This window comes from Panthera leo, chromosome D3 (assembly GCF_018350215.1).
Source record: "Panthera leo isolate Ple1 chromosome D3, P.leo_Ple1_pat1.1, whole genome shotgun sequence".
In the NCBI taxonomy this organism is placed as follows: Eukaryota; Metazoa; Chordata; class Mammalia; order Carnivora; family Felidae; genus Panthera; species Panthera leo.
The window spans coordinates 85272873-85295525 of NC_056690.1; the positions used below are offsets into that span (position 1 = coordinate 85272873).

At 39.2% G+C, this 22653-nt stretch overlaps 1 protein-coding gene across 3 annotated transcripts in view; it reads right to left on the bottom strand.

The window, feature by feature from the left end:
- Nucleotides 1-12284: 12284 nt before the first annotated feature.
- Nucleotides 12285-22653, bottom strand: part of TMX3 (thioredoxin related transmembrane protein 3) — a 42536-nt gene continuing 32167 nt past the window's right edge. For all 3 annotated transcript variants that reach the window (XM_042909448.1, XM_042909450.1, XM_042909449.1), the window contains 6 exons: nucleotides 21405-21462; nucleotides 21187-21240; nucleotides 20290-20346; nucleotides 15771-15900; nucleotides 14328-14396; nucleotides 12285-12740 (listed from right to left, as the gene is read on the bottom strand). In XM_042909448.1, coding sequence (XP_042765382.1) covers nucleotides 12483-12740; nucleotides 14328-14396; nucleotides 15771-15900; nucleotides 20290-20346; nucleotides 21187-21240; nucleotides 21405-21462 — 626 coding nt within the window. In that variant the 3' untranslated portion in view covers nucleotides 12285-12482. The remainder of the gene's footprint in view (nucleotides 12741-14327; nucleotides 14397-15770; nucleotides 15901-20289; nucleotides 20347-21186; nucleotides 21241-21404; nucleotides 21463-22653) is intronic.

Genomic DNA, 22653 nt, shown 5'->3' on the forward strand with positions numbered 1-22653 from the left:
CACTGGAACGGACTCTACCTTTGAAAATCACAAACCAAAGGCAACACCACATCCCTGAAGAAACTGCAGGAATTAGTGCCATCATCAAGGACTCAAAATAAGATACAAGGGTGGTGATTTTGTCCAACTCTCCAATTTTGCCTGTGTGGAAAATAGATGAGTATTAAAGACAGAAAGGTGATAATTGACAATTTAATCAGGCCTTGATCTAACTGCAGCTGTTGTTCTAGATGTGCTCTATTTGCTGCAGCAAATTTAACACGTCCCCCCCCCCCCCCCCCCCACACACACACACACACACTCCTTGTGTCTGATGTATAGCTGTGGATCTGGTGAGTACTTTTTCCCTATCAGGCAAACTGTGGCTTGCTGACCAAATTCAGCCCGGAACCTGTTTTTGAAGAGGGCTTGAGTTAAGAAAGATTTTTACATTTTAAAAGAGTTTAAAGAAAATAAAAGAATATGTAACAGAGTCCATATGTGGTCTTCAAAGTCTAAATTATTTATTATCTGGCCATTTACAGAGAAATGTTTGCTGACCCCTTGTGGGGCTTTAAAGAACATGTTTCTGTTTCTGCCTTGTGAGGGCTTTCTTAGCAGTTTTTGCTGAAACCTGGAACCTGGGCTGAAAGCAGGTAATTTATGACTGAATAGAACTTTGGAGAGTTTGCCTTCTGGAAGTATTGTTTTCATTTCAAGGGGGGCTGAGGCCTGAGATTTGGAGACATCCCTGGGCTGCTAGATACAATGGTGTTGTTATCTTTCCCCTGGGGAAATGTATTTACATTCAAAGGGTTATAGTAAGAACTCAGAACACTCAGGAAGGAGCAAATTTTTCTCCCTTCTTTCAGGAGGGAAGGTGGACATCACCTAGAGGTGTATATAAGCACCTCAATTTTGCAAGATTTCTCACCTGCACCACTGTTATGGACTGAATGTTTGTGTTCCCCTGCAAATTCATATGTTCAAATCCTTCCCCCAGTGTGATGGTGTTAGCATGTGGGACCTTTGGGGTGATTAAGTTAGGAAGGTGGAGCCATCATTGATAGGATTAGTGCCTTTCTAATGGACACCCCCACAGAGCTCTTTTGCCCCTTATAAACAAGAGGACCCAGCAGGAAGGTTCCCGGTCTTTGGCTATGAACCAGGAAGTAGTGGGGGTTGTAAAGGCTCCGCCTTCCTAAGACAGATGCTTGTGTTTAGCACTGTAGGTAGGGGCTTCAGAAGGATACTCATACCACCAAGGTCAGAGCCCACAAGAACTGCCATAGGCTTCTGTCAGCTTCTTCTTGCTCTCTATCACCTTACTTCCGTCTCACTGCCCAGCCAGCTCTGTGGACCACACACTCAAGCACCACATCCGAAGACCACAGCCTTACAGAGAACTTTCAACCCGCTCCTATCACTGTGCACGTTCAAATTCCTGCAGTGAATCTCTTTGTGAGTGTGTGTGTGTGTGTGTGTGTGTGTGTGTGTGTTACAAATCACCTAGTGGTTCTACTTCAGGGATACTCTATACTTATTGATTAAGCTGTCTCTGCACAGTTGACATTTTACAGTTTTCCAGTTTTGTGGAAATATGTAATGGAAATGTTGCCTTGTGATACTCTCATAGGAAAGGTATGATGTGTGAATTTACGTGTATGCGTGTACAGTCATTCCCAAGGAACTGACAGTGAAGACAGGAGCCTTTATTGAATGGTTTTGGAGGAGCACTGTGATTTGGCTATTTATAACCATTATGGTTTTTTGAAAATTCTGTCTCACCGTATCTATGCAATGATGGATTCAACAATGAACAATGGTTCATTCAAATTCTTACTGAACATTCAGCCCAGGCCACACAATATCAACTCTTAAAAATATTATTAGCTTTGGAGTAAATAAATACATTGGTTTAATTCATTAATAGTGCAATGCTGTACATTAAATACCAACTATGTTTATATAATGTCCTGTGTAGCAAGATGGTGGGAGGAAGGAATTAATATCCCTTGGAAGGGTCAGTGAAAGCTTCAAAGAGGTGGTGATTTATAAATTAAGACTGGATTTTTTTTCTTTTGTTAAGATTAGCAATACTCTGATATAATAAGTGACAGTAGCCAGACATATTTACATGCTTTCCTGGAAAAAATTATCATCAAATGTCTGCTTATATATTTATTAATTTTCCAAGTTGATTGAAAGGGATGAAACTTTGTGTCTATACTCCTGGCTTTTGAATATGATTTATTCATTTAATAGCAAGAGACTTTTTAGTTTCCAGGAACCAATTTGTTCAAGCCTCTCACGTGCCTCTTTGAGTTGATATCAAGGTTTTTATTTTACATAAAGCATATGGCATCTAAGTTGTTTGAGATACATCATACTTGATATTAAAAACACCTCGGTGTTTATTCAGGATTACCACAATGAAACAAAAATTTACAATAATGCTTACTCTATCCCCCCCCCCCACCATTTATTTTGAAATTTTTGAAACCTACATTCAAGTTGCAAGAATAATACTTGTTGATTTTAGGTGAAGGACACATGGTACCTTCCTGTCCTGTACTACTGAGAACTACCCATTGTAAATATGTAGCTAATTTTACTTTACCTGTTTGTTTCCCTAAGTATATACACAAAGAAGTATTTGTGGGTGTTTGTTTAACTAGAACTATAAAATTGACTAAAAGCAGAATCTTTAGGGTCCAAACCATGGTGCTGTCCCTTCTTCCGTTGTAACAGCCATCACTGCACAAAGACTGCGAATTTTAGTTCCTCTCTGGTTGTTATTATTGTGGACAGTGTGAAGTTATATAGTCCAACATCTTCGGGAAGAAACTGAGATCACAAAAGTCTCATTACCGGGAAATGAACTATACCTGATGACCACAAAGAGGTGGGACAGAAATGGCCTGTTGCAGAGATGGGCTTTGGTGTCCCTGAGCTACACCTTACATCGTTAAATGGGTATCTCCATACACGTTGTATATTTGCCAGCAGTAACTGCTCACATAAGAAGCTTGTTTTACAGAAGGTAGCACAGAAGGAAGAGGCAAGATTGTGAATACTTTTGAGTTTTAAATTTCATTTTCTGCACAAATGGCTCACGGGGATGAATGAAGCCAGAAAGCGTGGTACTCTGACGTTCAGGCCTTATGAGTGCCCAGTCTTCACCCTCATCTCCAACAGCAGAGGCTAATTTCAGTCCACTGGGCCACACTGTTTCTCTCTAGAGGAAGAATGGTAGAGAAAGAGGGAGATAAAGGATCCCAGCTGGACATAACCTACTTTCTTGTTCATAAGAAAAACAAAACAAACAAACAAACAAACAAACAAAAAACACTTTCCCGAAGCTGCTACTGTTGTGCCAGCAAGTTTACTCACCGTTGGCCGAGGCTGCGGGGTCACGGAAGGGAACTGAAGCATGTGATGCTCTTGGGTCATACGTGACCTCTGAACGCTTGCAAGGAAATCACAGAAAACCCAGCTTCTTCCAAGGCACTGACACTTTTACCTTTCCTAACAATCATTTAAACCATTGGGTCACAACTGGGAGTCAACAGCAAAATCAGCTGGGGAAGGTTTTGTTTTCTCTTTGTTTTGGCTTCAAGCAGAAGGTCATCCGAAACCAACCCAACGGATCTTCTAGGGCTTCTCCGTATTTTCATAAATCATCTGAGGCAATGGATGCCTATATGATTCCGATAATCACTGCTGGTTCGGAATCCATAACTTAAAGTGTAGTAATTATTGCCACAAGGCTAACAGTTTTACACTGACTTTTGCAAAAGAGCTAATTATTTTTCAATAGTATTTGAGGGGTAGAGAATATTTGTTCCCTAAAACTTTTCATAGTTCTTCATCTCTAATCCATTCTTATTGTCACTGACTGTATAGATTTTAAGATTTTTGATCCCAAGCTAAATATTATAAAAATCTTCTGTATTAAAACATAAAATATTTCCAAAGTTTATGACCCTTTTATGTTAATTACTTATCTTTTATATTGCTCAATCAGTAAACATTTAGATATTTTTGGAACATGCATTTAAAATCTTCAATTAAAATAAGTCTTTCTCCTGTTTTTTTAATCAGAACCCTTCAACACTAACATACTAGTAATAAATACATTATATAAATATATATTCAATTATTCATTTATTTATTCATTTATTAGACAAATATTTATTGAATGCATACTTCATGCTAAGCATGTTTCAGGAACTGAGAATGTAGTGTTGGACAAAAAAAAAAAAAAAAGATAATGTCTCTGACCATTCAGGGCTTATATTAGTGTGTATTTAAGGTGGGAAGCAGGCAGTAAACAAACACTATGTAAGGTTACAGAGAAGTACTTGTAAAAAATAAAGCAGCAAAGGGGTTAGGGAGAGCTGGAGTCCAGGAGGTCTAATTCATGTAGAATGGTTTAAGGCGTTAGTGATAAGATGGCCTCCAGTATGGAGGGAGCGACTCACGTGGATATCCAGGAGACCGCCATTCTAGTCAGAGGAAATGGCTGGTGCAAAGCCTCGAACTCAGTGTGCTCCAGGAAGGGCAAGAGGGCAGGAGGATGTAATGGAATGAGCAGGAGGACTGGGGAAGTGGTAGGAGATATAAATGTGGTAATGAGTCAGGGGCAGGGATGTTGTAAGAAGCAACTACAAGTTGTATCAGTTTGGTAGGTTGCTGTAACACAGCACAACAAACTATGTGGTTTAAACAACGGAAAGTTATTGTCTCACATTTCTGGGGTCAGACGTCTAAGGTCAAGGTGTCTTGTGTCTTCCAGGGTTGGTTCCTTCAGAGGCTCGGACCGAGAATGTGCCGCAGACCTTTCTCCTGGCTTCCTGTGGCTTGCTGGCAATCTTCGGCAGCAACTCTGCCTTCAACCTCACACGGTATTCTCCCTGTATGTGTGTCTGTCTCCAAGTTTCCCCTTTTTATTAGGACACCAGTCATTTGGGATTGGGATCCACTGTCCTCCAGTATGACCTCATTTTAACTAATTACATCTAACGACCGTATTTCCAAAGGAAGTCACGTTGTGAGGTGATAGGGGTCAGGACTTCAACATATGAATTTGGAGCGACACATCTGAATCAATAACACAGTGCATGGTGAGGGAGGACCTTGTCTGTTAGACTAAGGTAGCAAGGCACTGGAATGTTTTGAGCAGAAAAATGCCATGATCTGCCTTCCATCATAAAAGGGACCCCCTTAGCTGTTCTCCAGGTAGTTGACTGCAGTCAGGCAATGGTGCAGGGCAGTGAAGTCTGGAACAGGGTGTGGTGGCCTAAACCAAACTGCTAACCTGTAAAGTGCTGTGAAGTCTGGCTTCCACGTATATCTTAAAGACATAACTAACAAACATTTCTCACAGGTTAGATAAGAGGTATTGAAGGACAGAAGTCTCAGATCAATCCAGGGCATTTGGCCCAAGTAGTTAAAATGATGATGTTACCATTTACTGAGATCAGAAAGACTGAGCATAAGCTGGTATTCGGTGAACAGCCAGTGCCTTGGATATGTTGTTTGAGTTGCTTACTAAACACCCAAGTAGAGACGTTGAGTCGGATATAAAGTCTGGAGTTCAAGCTGGAGGTCCCAATTTGTGAGAGGTCCACGCCGAGATTTTTAAAATCAAGAAACTGACTGAGGAATGATGTTGAGCACCTGTTAATAGGTTTATTGTCCATTTGGGTTTTCTCTTTTTGTAAGGTTCCTATTCAGGTCACGTCCTCATTGTTCAGACTGGGTTGTCTTTTCCTTACTGAGTTGAAAGTGTTCCTTATGTATTCTGGACCCAAGTCCTTTGGTAGATGTAAGTATTGTGAATCTCTCTTTTCCCTCTCTTAATGACATCTTTTCATAAATAGGAATTCTTAATTGAACAAAATCCAATTGATTTTTTTTTATGGTTATCTGTGTTGTGTCCTCTTACGCATTTGTTCTTTACCAAAGGTCATGAATATTTTCTATAAGAAACATTAGTTTTATTTTTCTATATTTAGGTTCATGATCCATCTTGAAATAATTTTTGTGTACAGCGTTTAGTATGGCTCCAGGCAGGCTCTCTTAGCAAACATGCACGCTCCTGTCCAGCTTTCCACGGTCTCTTTCTTGTAAGAACCTTCCTGAAGATCACAGGGAGTAGCAGCATGCCCTATTACCCTGAGATTCTTCTCCCAAGTCCCATATGATCACACTGCTCAGAAGGGATGGTGAACGAGTCAGCCTCCCTCCTCCTATCCCATTTGGACTCCACTAACAGAATGAGTAATAAAAGTTATTTCTTAAACAATTATCAAATAATTCTGCAGAGATCTCAATCTTAGTTGATCTCCAAAGACCCTTTTGAACTATACATCATATCATAAATATATAAAAAAAATTAAAGCATCAATGACTTTTCTCCACAATGTATCTGAGGCATATCTAATAATTTTATAAATAACTGTGGTTCTATCTGGAAAAATAAATTCTTCTAATACCTTCCTAGAGGTTGGTTGGCCCCTGTGAAAATCATTGTTATGATTCACACACGAGCAATTCAGAATTTGAGATTATATTGTTAACAGCTCACAATAGATTGTACCAAGTGTGGTAATTTGGACGTGAGAGGTTTATATATTAATCTTGGAAGCTAAGATACCTAGTCTTTCACAAAAAACGTGAATTAACCTATGTCCAAATAGAAGGTGAATCTTTTTACTCCTTCCAAAATAATCCCTTGTAAAAAAGAGTCACCTTCTACCTAACAAAAAAATCTTTCAGATTCAGTCTTGACTGGGTTATGGTTTGGAATAGGATTTCCAGGGATTAGCATCAAACATGTTGAGACTGGGTAGATCACCCACCTCTGATGGAAGAAAACCAGTTACATAAATCCACAAGTGAACATAGCAAGGATAGTGACGGAGTCACGTGAAAAAACCGAATGAGCAGAATATCCTCAGTTACTATGTATGCTTCAGTTTCACTGGACTACTTCATCCACCCAACTAAAATGTATTAAATTTAATATATTACAATCGGCCAATTTTTATTAAAAAAATGTTTTTTAAATTGGAAACAGAAGGCACTATTGTCAAATGGACATAGAGGGTGGTTTTAGTGCTTACATCTATGGCCTCGCAGAATATCCGTCTCGGAAGGAAAGTCGTGTGTAAATATTTTCAGTGTGGGTGCTCTGAACCTCCCGACAGCCCGTTCTGTCTCTGGAGAGTTCTTCTGTTGAGACCTCTTTGTATTGCGTTCCGCACCCGCTACCTGCACCTACAGTACGGGTGCAGTTGCGGACATGCTGAGCAAATCCAACGCCTTCATCTGTAGGAAGAAGGCCGCTGTGTTCTACTCTGCCTGGTCTCTTACCCCGAGTCCCAGAGATCCCACAGACCTAACAAGGATTTCAGGTTGAACAAGAGATCGTAGGAGAAGGAAAACTAAGACAAACAGGAAAGTAAAACCTTGGAATTGAGACTGTACGTGATGACTGAGGTCACAGCAGTTCTTTACTACTGTATCTGCGGTACACAGAAGACATTTAATAAACATTTGTTAAAAGAATAAATTGCAAGAAAACAACTGCCACTTTTTTACTAGTTGTTGAAAATGCCTTTTCAGTTTATTTTTTTTTTTTTAATGTTTTTATTTATTTTTGAGACAGAGAGAGACAGAGCACGAGCATGGGAGGGGCAGAGAGAGAGGGAGACACAGAATCCGAAGCAGGCTCCAGGCTCAAAGCTGTCAGCACAGAGCCCGACACGGGGCTTGAACTCACAAACCGTGAGATCATGAGCTGAGCTGAAGTCAGACGCTTAACCGACTGAGCCACCCAGGCGCCCCATCCCTTTTCAGTTTACAGGGGATGGGCTCAGAGGAAAGTTAGGCGCTGAGAAGTACTCAGGAAGGCTTTCAGGAGAATCAAATCATCTATATTCAGTATCCATTAGTGTTCTAAATCTGGGTCCAAAGAACATTTACATCTGTCTAAACTATTTACACGGGCTGATAATCCTACTGAATACTTGTATCCCTCCTCTTACGCTTACTCATTTTCACTGAAAGCACAAAACCCAAAGGATTTTCAGAGATGTTTGTCAACCTAAATTAGTTTATTTCAATGTTAAAGAAACTTCTTTACATGTCTACCCACTGAAATTTGCTTGAATTGCAAAAAGTAGCTGAGCAAATTTAAGCATATTGGTATTTCATATTCCCAAAGTCTTGGCTTTTCTCTGTGGTAAGCAATACTAAATTCTAAAAGAAGTGAGAAGAGAAATCAGTTTGATACAAAAATGGTATAATTTCTGAGCTGTTTTCATGTGCCAGGCATGTTCTTAACATGCCTCATGTGTAACTCACCCGATCTCCTAATCCAGTGAGATGGGCGAAATCTTCTGGAATTAGCACAGGAGCAGGGAGGGTAAGCGTCTTACCAACTATGCACAGAGGGTGACAGAGCGACTGGAGAGGTTGATTCTAACCAGCTAGTTTGTGTGATTCCCAAGTTGGGTGGGGCCATTTTTTTGGCTGTTATTCCCGTGCCAGAGCAATTCTTATTAAAAAATGTGCCCACAGTATAAAATATGAAAAATAAATTACTAAAAAAACCCAGTATTTGTATATATATTTTTAATAATATACTCTCCCCATTTGATGCTATTTTTTTTGAAGTTTATTTGTTTATTTTGACACAGAGACAGAGGGAGTAGGGGAGGGGCAGAGAGAATCCCAGGCGGGCTCTGCGCTGAAGGCACAGGGCTTGAACTCACCCAACTGTGAGATCATGACCTACACAGAAACCAGAGTCGGACTCTTAACTGACTGAGCCGCCCAGGCACCCTCTCCTGCCATGCTATTTTTAAAAAGAACATTTTGAGGCTTTAGATTCAATTTTACTGACAATGAAAAGGAGGGGAGCCTGTGTTATGTCCGAGATCACAATGTAGCTGCCAATCGTGGACTCGGTTCCAATCACTTCAACTCTAAACTCTGAAATTAATATTTAAAAATAATCAAGTTTTAAATACAAAATATATCCAACCAATCTTGGGTTCTTCATCTATAAAGGGATGACAATCTGATCTCAGGTGTGTTTACTCATTATATGTTTCTATAACGATGAAAAACTTACAACTTAATAAAAGAAAAAACACTTTGTGGAAGATCGGTCTTCGCTATCCTCTTCACTTGCACAAGGAACTGTTTGTATTCAAAACGAAATAAAAATAGTAAAAATAATAAACGTGTTTTCAATTAATTTATTTTAGAAAAAAACAGGTTTACAATTGGTGCCATAAGGCAAGATATCATGAATTCAACAAGTTAGTAATACAGACTTTCAAAAACCTTTATAGATTTAGTCCAAAGTAGAAAATTATTTTTTGCCCATTCTTGGACTCAGACACATTCAGAAAAAATATATATTTATAAAAATAAAATGGCAAACATAATCCCACCATTAATTGATAGTCTTAACATCCCACACTGGTTTATTTGAACGTGTGCATAATAAAAAGAGCTTAGTTTTTTTTTCCTGTTCTATCTCCTAGCATATGAAGCAATGATCGAAATATGTAAATTACTTTTTAGAAAACCAAAACCAAACAAGCCCCTGAAGCAAAACACCAGAAACATCAACAACAAAAATCCACTAAAATAATAATAATAATAATAATAATAATAATAATAATACAGCTGTTTACTCACATAGATCCTTCCTTCAGCCTCCAGATATTTGGCTCTTAATGCTGTTTGTAAGTCAGATACCAGGAGACCACTAGGTTCGAGGAAGAAAATAAAAATTCAGGCCTAATACACCTCAAACAAGTTTCAGATAATAGTAGCTAGAGAAATATTACTGTGTATGATGAAACAAAACAAAAAGGATTGCAAGCTATAAGGGGGTGCACGGCTTGATAAAAACATGTACTTTCTCCGCTAAAAAATTGAGCAACAGATCCCACAACAACAAGCATCTAGAATTTTGAGTTTTAGGATTAAAAAATAGAATTTTATTGCAACTGAAAGAAAACGTGAAACTCCAACTTAATATGCAATCATGGTAAGATTCACCAATGAATTAGGACATGTATGTCCTAATACTAAATTCATTAAGATATTAACTATATTTTGCAGTAATTTCTCCTGAAATGAAAGTAGCATTCCAAGTACTGATAACCACATTAAGTGAGACCATATTAAAAGCATACTAGTGAACAAAATTTTTAATTTTTTTTGTAAGAACTTTGATAATATCCTAAAGTCAACAAATAAAAAGCAAAATCTTAATACAAACAGAAAAGAAAATTATTTACTTATAAACTATCTAACCATTTTGTTTTCCTAACAGTCACACTTTGAAAAAACACAAATAGAATGTGGGCCAATGGGAGAGAGCTGTGAAAAAGGAAACAGAGAACTAAGGCATTAATTTACAGATAAAAAAAAAATCCCAATACAAAGACTGCCAAACTTTTTGTATGTTGATATATAATGAGCTTTTAATCTATTTTTCCCCCTACTGAGGTCTTTCATTTATAAGTGATGCCTGACAAAGGCTAAGAAATGTGCAGATGACTGATAAGAAAATGGAGTCATTTCTTATCATTTCCTACTGTCACTGGTGGAGGCTAAGCTTTACCTTCCTTACTAGACTAGACTCGAGTGAGGCACTGTACCCACCTAAGCTTTTTTTCACTGCTGCGAAGCAAGCTTGACCACTGGGAACATTAAGATTGTTCCTCCAAAAGAATCCCTCACTACTCTTTGGAGAGGAACCTATTTGTTTAATTAATAGCATTCTTCTCCAGTTTCCACTTGAGAACATTTCTTTCCAGTATTTCCTGAAATTTCCTATGTGCTTTACTATTAAAAATAATAGAGTGCCAAACAGTAAAAATAAGCATTTCATCACTGTATGTAAAAGAGCATATGGATACGATAAAACAATTGCTAGCAACTTCTTAGGACTTAGATACTCGAGTTTTGTTTCAGTCGTGAGCAGCTTAGTATCAGAAATCGTCAACAGCTGCCTTGGGGACCAAAGCCCTAAACAACTTCAATGTCAGGACCATGAGTTGCATATTTTTAAAATGATTACACATTTTTCAGTGTTTAAGAAAAACCATTCTATTGTTTAACTCAATTGCTCAATGGATAGTCACCCAATGGTCATCTCATAAAAATCTAAAGTTAGCTAAAATGAAGGGCTCAAAAATAATCTACAATAAATATACCACAGTGTTACTTGCAACAATTCCAATCTGTATACACGAGTTGGGACAGAATTCCTCTGTCACGTCATTATAGACAGAAGGTGAAAGGGGTATCAGAATTGAGAGGACGGAGAGGGTAACACTTGGCTGTCGATCACTGGATACAGACTTTGCTGACAGGCTGATTATGTCACTCATTACTCATTATGAACATAGACATGCCCATAATATTACATATGTCAATAAATTTTATATATATATATGTAAATATATGTGCATGTTGTGTGTGTGTATATAGATATATATATATATATATCTATATACACACAAAGATACACACATATTTTAAGTTACCATAAAGTTACCATACCATAAACATAAAAAATAAGATCTATATTACTTTTTAAAAAGCAGCAGGAGCTTTTTATCAAAGGAAATTTGCAGAAGAAATTCCAATATACAAAACAAGAAAGAGAAAAAAAAGTAGGTCATTCTGGCTAAAGAAGGGTAGGAGTAACAGACTCTCCCCTTTCTACAGTGATCACTGAGACACCTGCTAAGCATGTCCCAGCACGTGGTCTGAAATCACTGCTCCAAGTAAATCCTGTTTAATTTGCAAAGATTAAACATAAGACTTTTTTCCCACTATACAGACCCATATGAAAATTTTATAATGTAACTGAGTAGAAAGTTAAAAAGTAACATTTCTTCTCCGTTAAAAATAACTAACAAAATAAAATTGCTATGCTATATAAAACCAAATTATTTTTAAGTTGTAATCTGAATTTGATCCATGGAAAAAGGTGTTAGTTCTCCTTAAAGTGCTAAATTTTAAAGACTTAATTTTGCCCGTGTAAATCTCATCTAAAATACATGAGGAGAATGAATGGTAGGAGGTGAAAGTATTGTTTTTCTTTATCGAACATGTGTCTTCTACCTGACTGACCAATTTAAATATTCTGCCCAAGAATCTTAATTTGTCACAGAATGCTCAGATAGAGAAACATGCAAAAGAACTACTCTGCTAAAACGACATCTATATGGTAAACTCCGATGGAGTGCTTCCTCATTTTTTTGTTTTAGATAAACATTTCCTGTGTTTGCTCCAAATTGTCTCCCCATTTATGAAGGACTACTTCACTCCATGCAGTTTGATATTAGCAAAATACAAATAACATATTCTCTTTTGTCAAGATCATGATTAAATGTCTAAGTTCAATAAATAGACTCTTGGATAATTTGAAATCCTATCAAGTATGCCACACTAGCCAAGATTCAATCTTTCTTCTTCTCTAATACATCTTTGGGTTCCTGCACCGTAGGCCCGAGGGTGGCTCCACCGCTTGGCTCCTGTTCTTTGCCGTCTTCTACTGGTTCCTGGCTTTCGATTTCACTTCTGGACACCTCGTATCGTTCTTCTATGTACCCTCCATCAGTGTCCGCCGTGTAGATGCCGTAGCACATGATACTGATGACACCCAGTGGAAGGCCAAAGAGAAAGCAGCCCATGAGGGGCGAGCTCTTGAATATAGACTGTGGGAAGATCATCACAGCTCAGTGTTTGTTAAAAAACCACTACACAGTTCATCCTCTTGCTACCCCCCAACTTCTTTTAGTTCCAATCAATCAAGGTCGGTATTTCTGCAGTAACTACCCTGTTACAGACACTGTTAAGAGACAGAAATTTTACACTGTGTGTGTGTGTGTGTGTGTGTGTATGTGTATCCAGCTACCAGCAGCAGAAAGAGGCACCAAATACTCTATGACTTTTCTAAGGACATTCATTTTCCTCACATCAACCACAAAGGTCTCTCTGAGACGGTAACTACGTGCCCAGCAGCTTCGGAGTCGTATCTTGGACTAGACGAACCTATTCACCGAGAAGGCTGCTTGTTTACCGTAAAGCAGGTGCATACGCATTCCTCTTCACAGGACGCTTTAAATCCTTTTTACTTTCTGCTTAGTAGCAAAGCCACATGAGCTTAATAATAACTCCTCTCAGCGTATACGCCATCTCCTCAGGTCTCAGGAAACAGTAAAAGCAATTTGGCTGAACAGGTCTTTCAACTATACTGTATCCTATGGGTTGTGACTACACACTTCTCAGACGGTAACCCTGAGAACGATACAGGCGAATTCAGAGGAGGGCAAGGTCACCTTGGATTGAGACAACGGAAGAAGGCTTCCCAGAATAAAAGTGTTCTGAGGTGGAAATTTAAGCCTGAGTAAGAATGAGGCACTGAGAACGCCCAGGCGGCTTCTGCAGTATTCGAGAACAAATGAGAACACCTGAGGCGGACAGAGTATTGTCCCACGTGTCGCTGGAAAAGGGAAGGAGAGCGATCACAAGTGACTGTTTTAGGAATACTCCGTGCAGTAGAAACAATGCACGGAGCCAGGGTAAAAGGAAAGGAAGACACCGCGTGCAAGTCAGAGGAGCAGCTACGCATCACGTGCTAAGGGCCTACTCTGAGGACTTCCACTCTGAGAACTGCTTTCGGCCGTAATGAGCGAAAACACCTCTGGACTGAGCAGCTCAAGACAGACAACTACAATGGAGTTTAAGGCTCCAACAAATCTAGGAATGCTGACCGAGAGCTGAAGCAGCTTCAGACCCAGCGACTGAAAAGGGCGGAAAGAGGCTCCGGAAAACGCTTGTAAGTCACGTCACTGAGGTAATGGATTCTGAACTCTAGTCAACTCACCGATCGTACAGAAGTAAGTAGACAAACTGAATTTCCACCCGAAGAATACATTTTCTTAATATAAATATGCACCAGTTCTCATCTTTAAAGATGTATTTTTAGGGGCACCTGGGCGGCTCAGTTGGTTAAGCGTCCGACTCTTGATTTAGGCTCAGGTCATGATCTCGAGGTCGTGACATCAAGCCCCGTGTCGGGCTCTGTGCCGGGTGAGGAGCCTACTTAAGATCCTCTCTCCCCTCCTCCCTCTGTCCCTCCCCGACCTGCATGCACATGCCTGCACTCTCTTTCTCAAAAGAAGAAAAAAAAAGATGTATGTTTTTACCCAACCCTTTGAAATTTCAGGTTTTACCTTCCTTAGACATTAACCCATACGTTTTCAATTATCAGTGACACCAAGCAAGCTGTCACGACTCACCACAATAGTCGATTTGGCATCAAATATTATTCTTTTCAATCTCTGCAAAATGCTATCACCTCCTTGGGCCTTAAATTTAACAGGAAGAGAACAATTACATTATTTAAGTACTATAACTTCATTTTTCTGTTATAATCTTACAAGTGCAGGTCAGGGTTGACCCCAGAGGATTACAAAAAGCACCTGAAAGAGCCATGCAGCAAATATTTACTGTGTTTTCCGTCCCCCTCCCCCCCAACCTCCTTTCTTGCGTGAACACACTCTGACCCTCCTCTGAAGACTCAGTCTCCCTACTGACACTCCGAGCGTCGTGGCTGATGCTGACCCACCTGAGCCCTGCCCAACTTCTTTCTGGGTTTAGCTGAGCTTGTTAAAGTCACTGCACCTCAACTATCGTGGAGGGAACCTCCCCAAGAATGACACCCAAACGGCAAAAAAGTGCTCAAAGGGAGAGAAGAAAATTCCTGATGAAAATCAAATCCCTGCCTTCAGGTATCTCTGAAGTCTGGCTCATTCCTTGAATTTCTGTACGAAGCTCACTTTGTGGTCAAACAGTTTGAACTGGGTTTCACTAACTGACATATGGAAGAATTCTCACTCATATAAGTGAGTTTCATTTCAACAAGTATTATTCTCACAAATATAAAATTCCTACTCTGTGACTGTTTTCAGAAGAACTGCTTGTTATTCCGTGAGCCAACTTTCAAATAGTTTGTAACAACCTGAAACAAAGCTCTCACAAACGAGTAATTAGACTTCCTAAAAGTCTAGAAGTCTCCTACTTTTTCTATTTTATTCTAGCCTACTGAATTATGATGCCTGCCGCTCCTATCTGAAGTCATTTCATGAGCCCATAATACGGGTGACAACCCACACTTTGAGTAACACTGCAGTACTCCTTACAGGGAAAAATGCAAAGTGAAGACAACCCATTCATTATTTCTAGAAAATATTTTATGTGGTTGGATTTGGAACTCTCCACTGAGGCTGATTCTCGGTACATTTCCCCATCTCTCAAAAAACTGAGGTCTCAGTCACAGGTTTTTCTTAGGAAAGCAGTCTGAATAACTCAATCCAGTTATGCTCTTGAACCCAGAGAGGTTAAGGGCTGGGGCAGCTCACAACTGGGATGCCCCTGCACACGGCAGACCTCTCAGCATCCGCAGCCCCGACCCCAAACACCAACACCACCTACCGTCACTGTGACAACCAACGATGTCTTCCAGATACCCCTAGGATGTCCCCACCCATAAGCAGCTTCTGTGTCTCAGAGAATGCTGCTCTGCGACGACGACGACGCGAGAGAAGCGAGGCGGGAGCCCGCCCCACCCCTCTTTTGCGCCAGGCACCGCCCCTTCCTTTCAGAGTCCACGGGAAAGAAGAAAACTTGTTTCTCCTCCACCTCCTCCCACGGCCCCTGTGAAACAGAAGGGAACAACTCACCGGGACTGTGCCATCTAAGATGTCACGAATGAAATGTGCCATGTCCTCGGCACTGCCGATCTGTCTGTCCAGTAAGAAGTATTGTTGGTTTGAAGTATTCAGTACAACCACAGTCGGGACTTTCAGTTCACTGAAAAGAGAAAAACAAAAGAAATCAAAATACACATTGAACAGAGAGAGAACAAATATTCTGACAGTCATTTCTATTATAGCTAAGTAACAAGTACAAGAGGAGGAAGCTGTATGAATAGCTTTGCCTCCCTGTGTCTACATGAAGAAAATTTCAAATTGTGCATCGGTTTAAAAAAAGCTAAACGAACACTGTATGATAAACATTCTAATATATGGTATCAGACAGCTTGGTATTTATGATTAAACTGAAGGACAGATATTATTACGTATGAAGTGTCAATTTCCGGGCAACCCCGCTCCTTTCCCTCCAAATACCAGCAGTGTTGGGTCACACACGACCCGCTCCAGTCAAGCGGCACGAAGGGAACTCGAAGGGAACTCGACGGGAAAGAGCGCGGTGTCTAGAGACACGCCGCCTGTGTGCAAGCCTGGGGCTTTCCCGCCATTTACTTTTTAAGCCTAATGTTTTTCATTTATAGACGAATAAGAGGTGGGTAGTGGGAGGTTGTCTTGTTTTAAAAATCAGGAAAACTCAAACATTCAGCACAGTCCCTCGTACATCGTACACGTTCAATACATGCTACTCCGAATTCTCTGAACGCCCACTATCCCAACGCACGTTCCACGGGCGTCCTCGGGAAGGGCCTCACTGATACACTACGTATCAACTCAGTTGATACGAGAGAAAACATTACCAACAGGTGTCATTTAATTGAAATAATGTTTTATTTTTTTCCTTTCAAGGATAGGTTGTTGAATAATCATAAAAGGAAGGGAGGTGCTCAATTCTGTATGTCACCTACACATGGGCTTATGGCTATTTGTGCCTATATAAAAATATTATACAAAAGCACAAAACTACAGTAGAAACAATTTACACCACCACTGTATTATCACCACATAAGTAACCGAGTCCTGTGGGTTGCTTTATCGCTCATAATTCTCTCTCCCTCCCCACCCAAAGCCGTTTTCCCAGTGAGGCAAATCGTGCTCATGTGACTCCTGATGTTGGGCTCAGCCATGGACTTGGCCAGCCATGGACTTGGCCAGGGGGAAGGTAACAGAAGGGACTCGAGCAGAGACTTCAACTATGCTTGCAGGGCTAGGCTTGCCTTCTTCTATTTCTGTGACTGCCACAAGAAGAGCCCAGGAAAACGTCCTGCTAAGGTCAAGGATATGGAAGATTGTGCAGCTGATGGCACCTCAGTGGCAGTTTGGAGCCACATCCTTCTGTGCCCAGTCAACATCAGCCAAGCCGAGACAAGAGAGAGAACAAATACTATTGCTTGAAGCTGCTGGGTATCAGGTGGTTGATTATCCAATATTATTGTTAGGCAAGAACTAACTGATTGTATAATTTAAAAAAAATCTCCATTCTTCATAATGAATGCAAAAAACAACTTTTTGATTGATAACAGCTTAGTTATTAGTTATCATAATGTGTAAATAGGAAAAAAACTTCTATATTTTACAGAATGGATTAGAATTTGGCCTTCCTATAAAAGCACATATTGTAAAAAAGTTAAATACACAGTTGAACTAAGGACTATCTGTTGTGAACTAATTCAATTCAAATAATGATGGAAATGGAAAACATCACTTCATCCTATTCCCTCTTAATTATATTCACAAAAACCCCAAACAAAACAAGTTAGTAGACCCAGGGTCTGACAGTCCCTATTTATTTTGAGAAAATTTAGAAAGCATAGTGCTGCCACAGAACTATCTTATAGAATATCATGTGTTTGTCCTAAGTTAAAAACACTTTACGCATCAATACCTATTAAATTCCACTAATTTATCTGACAATATTAGCGTCACAGAAGAGCTTTGGAGTAAGAGAGATCTGGATTTGAGAACTGGATCTCTTTAACTTACTTGTTGGGCATCCTTTGGCATATTACTTAACTTCCTTGGGTTTCTTCTAAGAAATTTCAATTTCCTCATCTATACAAAATGGAGATAACAATCGTACTTATACCTTACTAAGTTCTACAAAAGTTCAAAAATACATATTGACCAGTCGAGTGTTGGTCACAGAATTAAGTGCTCAATAAGGACTTTTAATTATTATCACATAACCATCATATGCTTTCTCTTCTTTCAGAAAAGAAAAAAAAAAAGCAAAATATGAATAAAAAACAAACAACACAACAAGGTGTTGGTGGTAGAGATTATTATTTTTCTCTGACCATGACTGTAGCTCAAAATATCTACTATCTCACAACTTACATTAAAAGTCATACTCATGAAGGATGGCCCATCATCTGTACATATTCTGAATATTATCCTGGATCAAGGAATTGTTTATTAGACCCAGACTGCTTTGACTTCTTACAAACCATGTTTTACTGAATGCTGGCTTGCCCTGAAGGACATTGTAAGAAATGGTTGTATCAAAGTCCCTACTATATATGCTGTAAAAATCCTATTAAAAATATACTTCTATTATGGTGTCCTCCATTATGAGATTATACAGCATAGCATATTCTCTTAGGTTTCTGCAAAGTCTGCCATACTCCTTATAAGCTATAGTTGTTTGATAGACTATGGGGAATGTATAAATAATGTTTCTTTACTTTGAGTATGAAAAATTCAAGGCCAAATTTTTCAAGTACCTTTAATAATTACCTACAAATGATAAATCCCTCAAATAATAAAGATCTTTTATTTTAGTTTCCTTTGTCTTGATGTCTTCGTGATATAGGATATCTGGTACTTTATATCATTGGTAAACACTCTCAAATCTTTATTATAACAAAAGGGATAATAAATATAAATGAATAAAGGTAACACTATAATTTTAAGACTTTTAACTGAAAATTACGAATGTTATCTTGAGATTGTAAATTTGGTTTTAATTTCCCCAATGGAATACATGCGCTGAAACCTGAAGCAAGGCAACGCTCTGCCTCTGCTCCCACGCCAAGCTAGAGAACACCACACACGGCACAAGGCCACAACGCCGTGAACTTGAACTGGCACCTCAGTGTCGCTGGAGGAGGTCACCGGCCTCTAGTGAGTGGGCTTTCCGCACCTTCACTTCGGGGGCGATCTTAAAGCTCCACACTCTCCAAAGCCCCATTTTCCCACCACCTCTTGTGTATGCTGTTAGGCTCTGTCTGGAATGAGTTCTCTGCATTTCTTCTTGCAGGAAACTTCTCTTAATTACTGCCTCCTCTAGCAAGCATGTTCTGAACCTTCCACCTTTGTGTGCACTGGGATGGGGGTGAGAGCCTCCATGTTTCCAAAACCTTCTACTACAAAGACCTTTTCATACAGTTGTGGAATTACTATGTTGTGTTACCCAGCAGACCGTTAAGTATTTGAAGACAAGGACTCAACTCATTTTCTACATCAACAGTACCAATCACAGCGTGTGACATGTAGTAGATATTAAATGTCTACTCCATAGAGTAGACTCTTATCTGAAATTCATTCAGTATAGGTAGGTTAAGTGTTTTCTAATACCAACTTTTTGAAGTGACAAATCAAATCTTTACATCATAAACGTAACTGATAGAATTATTTTAAAATCATATATTTTCCCTATAAAACTATTTTAATCTGTTAAAATAAATTCTTCTAAAATAGCAGTTAATTCTTGAATGTAAAAACATGCTACTTAAGGGCCACCTGGGTGGCTCAGTTGGTTAAGCGTCCAACTCCTGATTTTGGCTCAAGTCACAATCTCATGAGTTTGAGACCCACACAGGGCTCTGTGCTGGCAGTGCAGAGCCTGCTTGGAATTCTCTCTCCCTTTCTCCAACTCACATGGGTGAACCCTCTCCCTCTCAAAATAAACAAACTTAAAAAAAAATGTTTACTTAAGTTACATTTACTCATTAAAACTGAACTTAAAGTGTGTGTTAAATAGAAACCACAAAATCTGGAAGTTTTTGAACACTGTCTTCTTTCCAAAATACTATCAATTATTAACATGGAATTGGGAAATAAATTTTTTTCTATGTTTATCTGAGTGCGTGTGCACATTGTGCATTGGGGTGGGGGAGAGGGCAGCGAGGGCAGAGAGAGAATCCCAAATAGGCTCTGTACTGTCAGCGTAGAGCCCGACATGGGGCTCAACTTCATGAAACCATGAGATCATGACATAAGCTGAAATCGAGAATCAGATGCTTAACTGACTGAGCCACCCAGGCACCCCAAGGTAATTTTTTTTTAATATAGTGCAATTATTAAAGCTCATTGAGTTTCAAATTTAGATTTAAAAACGAAAGTATGGTATTTGAGGAGAGAATATCTGTATCAGCATATAGGAAAGTTTGCTTTTTTTCCAGCTAGTGGTTCTTTTGTTTCTCAGAAACAGAAATTTAAAAATTGACAGAATTGATAAGGAAATCATGTAATCATTTAGAATTTTACTTACTCCATTAGCAAAGTATTTATATAGTCATTTCCATCCATATGGCCAAACTGAAAATCTCTAAATAACAACAACCAAAAGAAAAACAAAAGAGAGAGACAGAGAGAACACTATTAGATACAAAATAAGGTAAATATGTACCAAGAACTGAACTTTAGGGCTTGGTAAGCATGTAAACACTATAAACATTAAATATAAATCACATAAAATAAATGTCGAAAAGAGTATGAATTCTACTGGCCTCAGATACAGATACACACGAGTAAAATTAAACAAGTCCTAAGACATTTCTAGTCTCTATATATTTAACATGCAGGGCAATATAAACTTTTCTAATTAAAATATGTTTAAGAAAAAATACCCACTTCTAAAAAGAACTAATCAGAAAATGCTCATAGCAGGACAAATATAAATATGTATCACTCATACTTCACTAGAAGACTCCGAATAAAAACGGGATAAAAAGTAAATATAATGAGTGTCTCTTATGGCAGCAACAAACACAATGGTTAGCACAAAGCAAAAAGATCACTTAGTTTTGATATTGTTATTCTTTGAGTTCCTGTGAAAATTATCATCTGTCTGTATCTGACTTGCGACCGCGCATTTATCTTCAATGTAAGAGCACAAGTCCATATATCCTAACCACAAACGTATCCCGAATCCTATCAAGAAGCAAGTATGCTCCAAATTACAAATGAAAGTTTCTTTTTCACTTATATGACATCCATCAACAAATTTTAAGTCCAAACAATTCATACTGAAATGCAACATACTATAATTCACTTCAGTATCTTGACTCACCTTTGAAAGTACGAAACAGTACTATTTTTTGCCTTACTGTATAACAAAACATAATTAAGCAAAGATAAAGGAATGTTCCTGAATGCAAGCACCTACCTGTGGAACTGGTCTCTGTAATCTCTAGCAACTTCCTGAATAATTGACTTTAATCTGTGAAGGAACACATGAATATTTCATCTCTGCAGTTTAAAAATATATTATGACTTTTCAATTACAACATCTGCTGCCTAATCTAGCAGTGTAGGAAAAGTAAGATACTATATCAAGTTTATGTGAAGCCACGTAAAGTTTGAATGAGATGATATTTGATATACCTGGTGTGTTCATTTGATGTATTTTTCTCATCAATAACTGCAATCGCCACAAGCTTTCCTGAAATTAAGAACGACATATACCTAAATTCAAAACCCTCGTTACACAAATTTTTCAATTTTTATTGTAGGTATGAATCGGGAATTAGTAAATAGCTTCTAGAACTTAATTCCAATTATGCTGCATGTTATGCACAGTAGACTGAATCAGCACACTAGTCAACTCCAAGTGAGACAGATGCTCCCTCCCAACCCCCAAATGTAAATAATAGCAACTAACAACTTACATACTCGTAAGTTGTTGTTTTCACACAACTCACAAAGTGACTAAGTATTTTGTCCAACGCTAAGACATTAAGAAATAAGTTGATAAAAGAAATTTATCATCAACTAACGTAGCTCTAAAAGAATGACATGTAACAAGGGAATGATTTTTACACGCTATTCCACTCAGTACCACGCATGGGTCACTACCTGCCAGTGATGCCACACAAAACAAAATGGACTGCAATTTACCTAACCCTGAATACAACATGGATCCCTTTCATCTCTAACATCCTCTAGTGGACAGCAGGATGTCATAAGCAGAGCACTGGGACCGGAGTCACAAGACCAGACGTCGCGGTCCAGCGTGTCTATCCTGTTCTAGGTGGGGGGGAAACCGCAGTGAGGCGCCACCATTTATTAGCTGAGGGACTTAACCACGCAGTGATGGCCACACAGACACAGCCCGGCACCAGTGGAGAGCACAGTCTGGTAGGGAAAATAATAGTAACATTTACAGATTATTTACAATACACAAACAGACGTATGGCTAACAACGAGAAGAGTTCCGAAGGAAAGGAACACGAAGCTACAGAAGGGTATGACACAGCGAACTTCGGTAGTTTGAGGGGACCAGTAAAAGGTGTTCTTTAAGAAGCAATGTCTGGTCTGAGTTTGACGGATGAGCATAAATTAACTACACATTTCTGGGTATTGAAGGTGTATTGGTACAAGGTTTCCAGCCTTTGCAGGAAACCGAGAAGTCAGTGTGGCTGGAGAGGAGGGTGAGGAAGACCAGAGAAAGAGGACACGGAGACTCAGGTGGGGTCAGAAGACACAGGGACCTGCCGCCACCAGGACAAGAGCCAGGACCTCTTGTGGTCGTGTGGAAAGTGGCCAGTGGGACAAGGAACAGGGGCCGAGCCGCAGCAACACAACCGAACAAGGGCAATTGTGTTGGACATAAAACAGGAACATTCCATAGCCA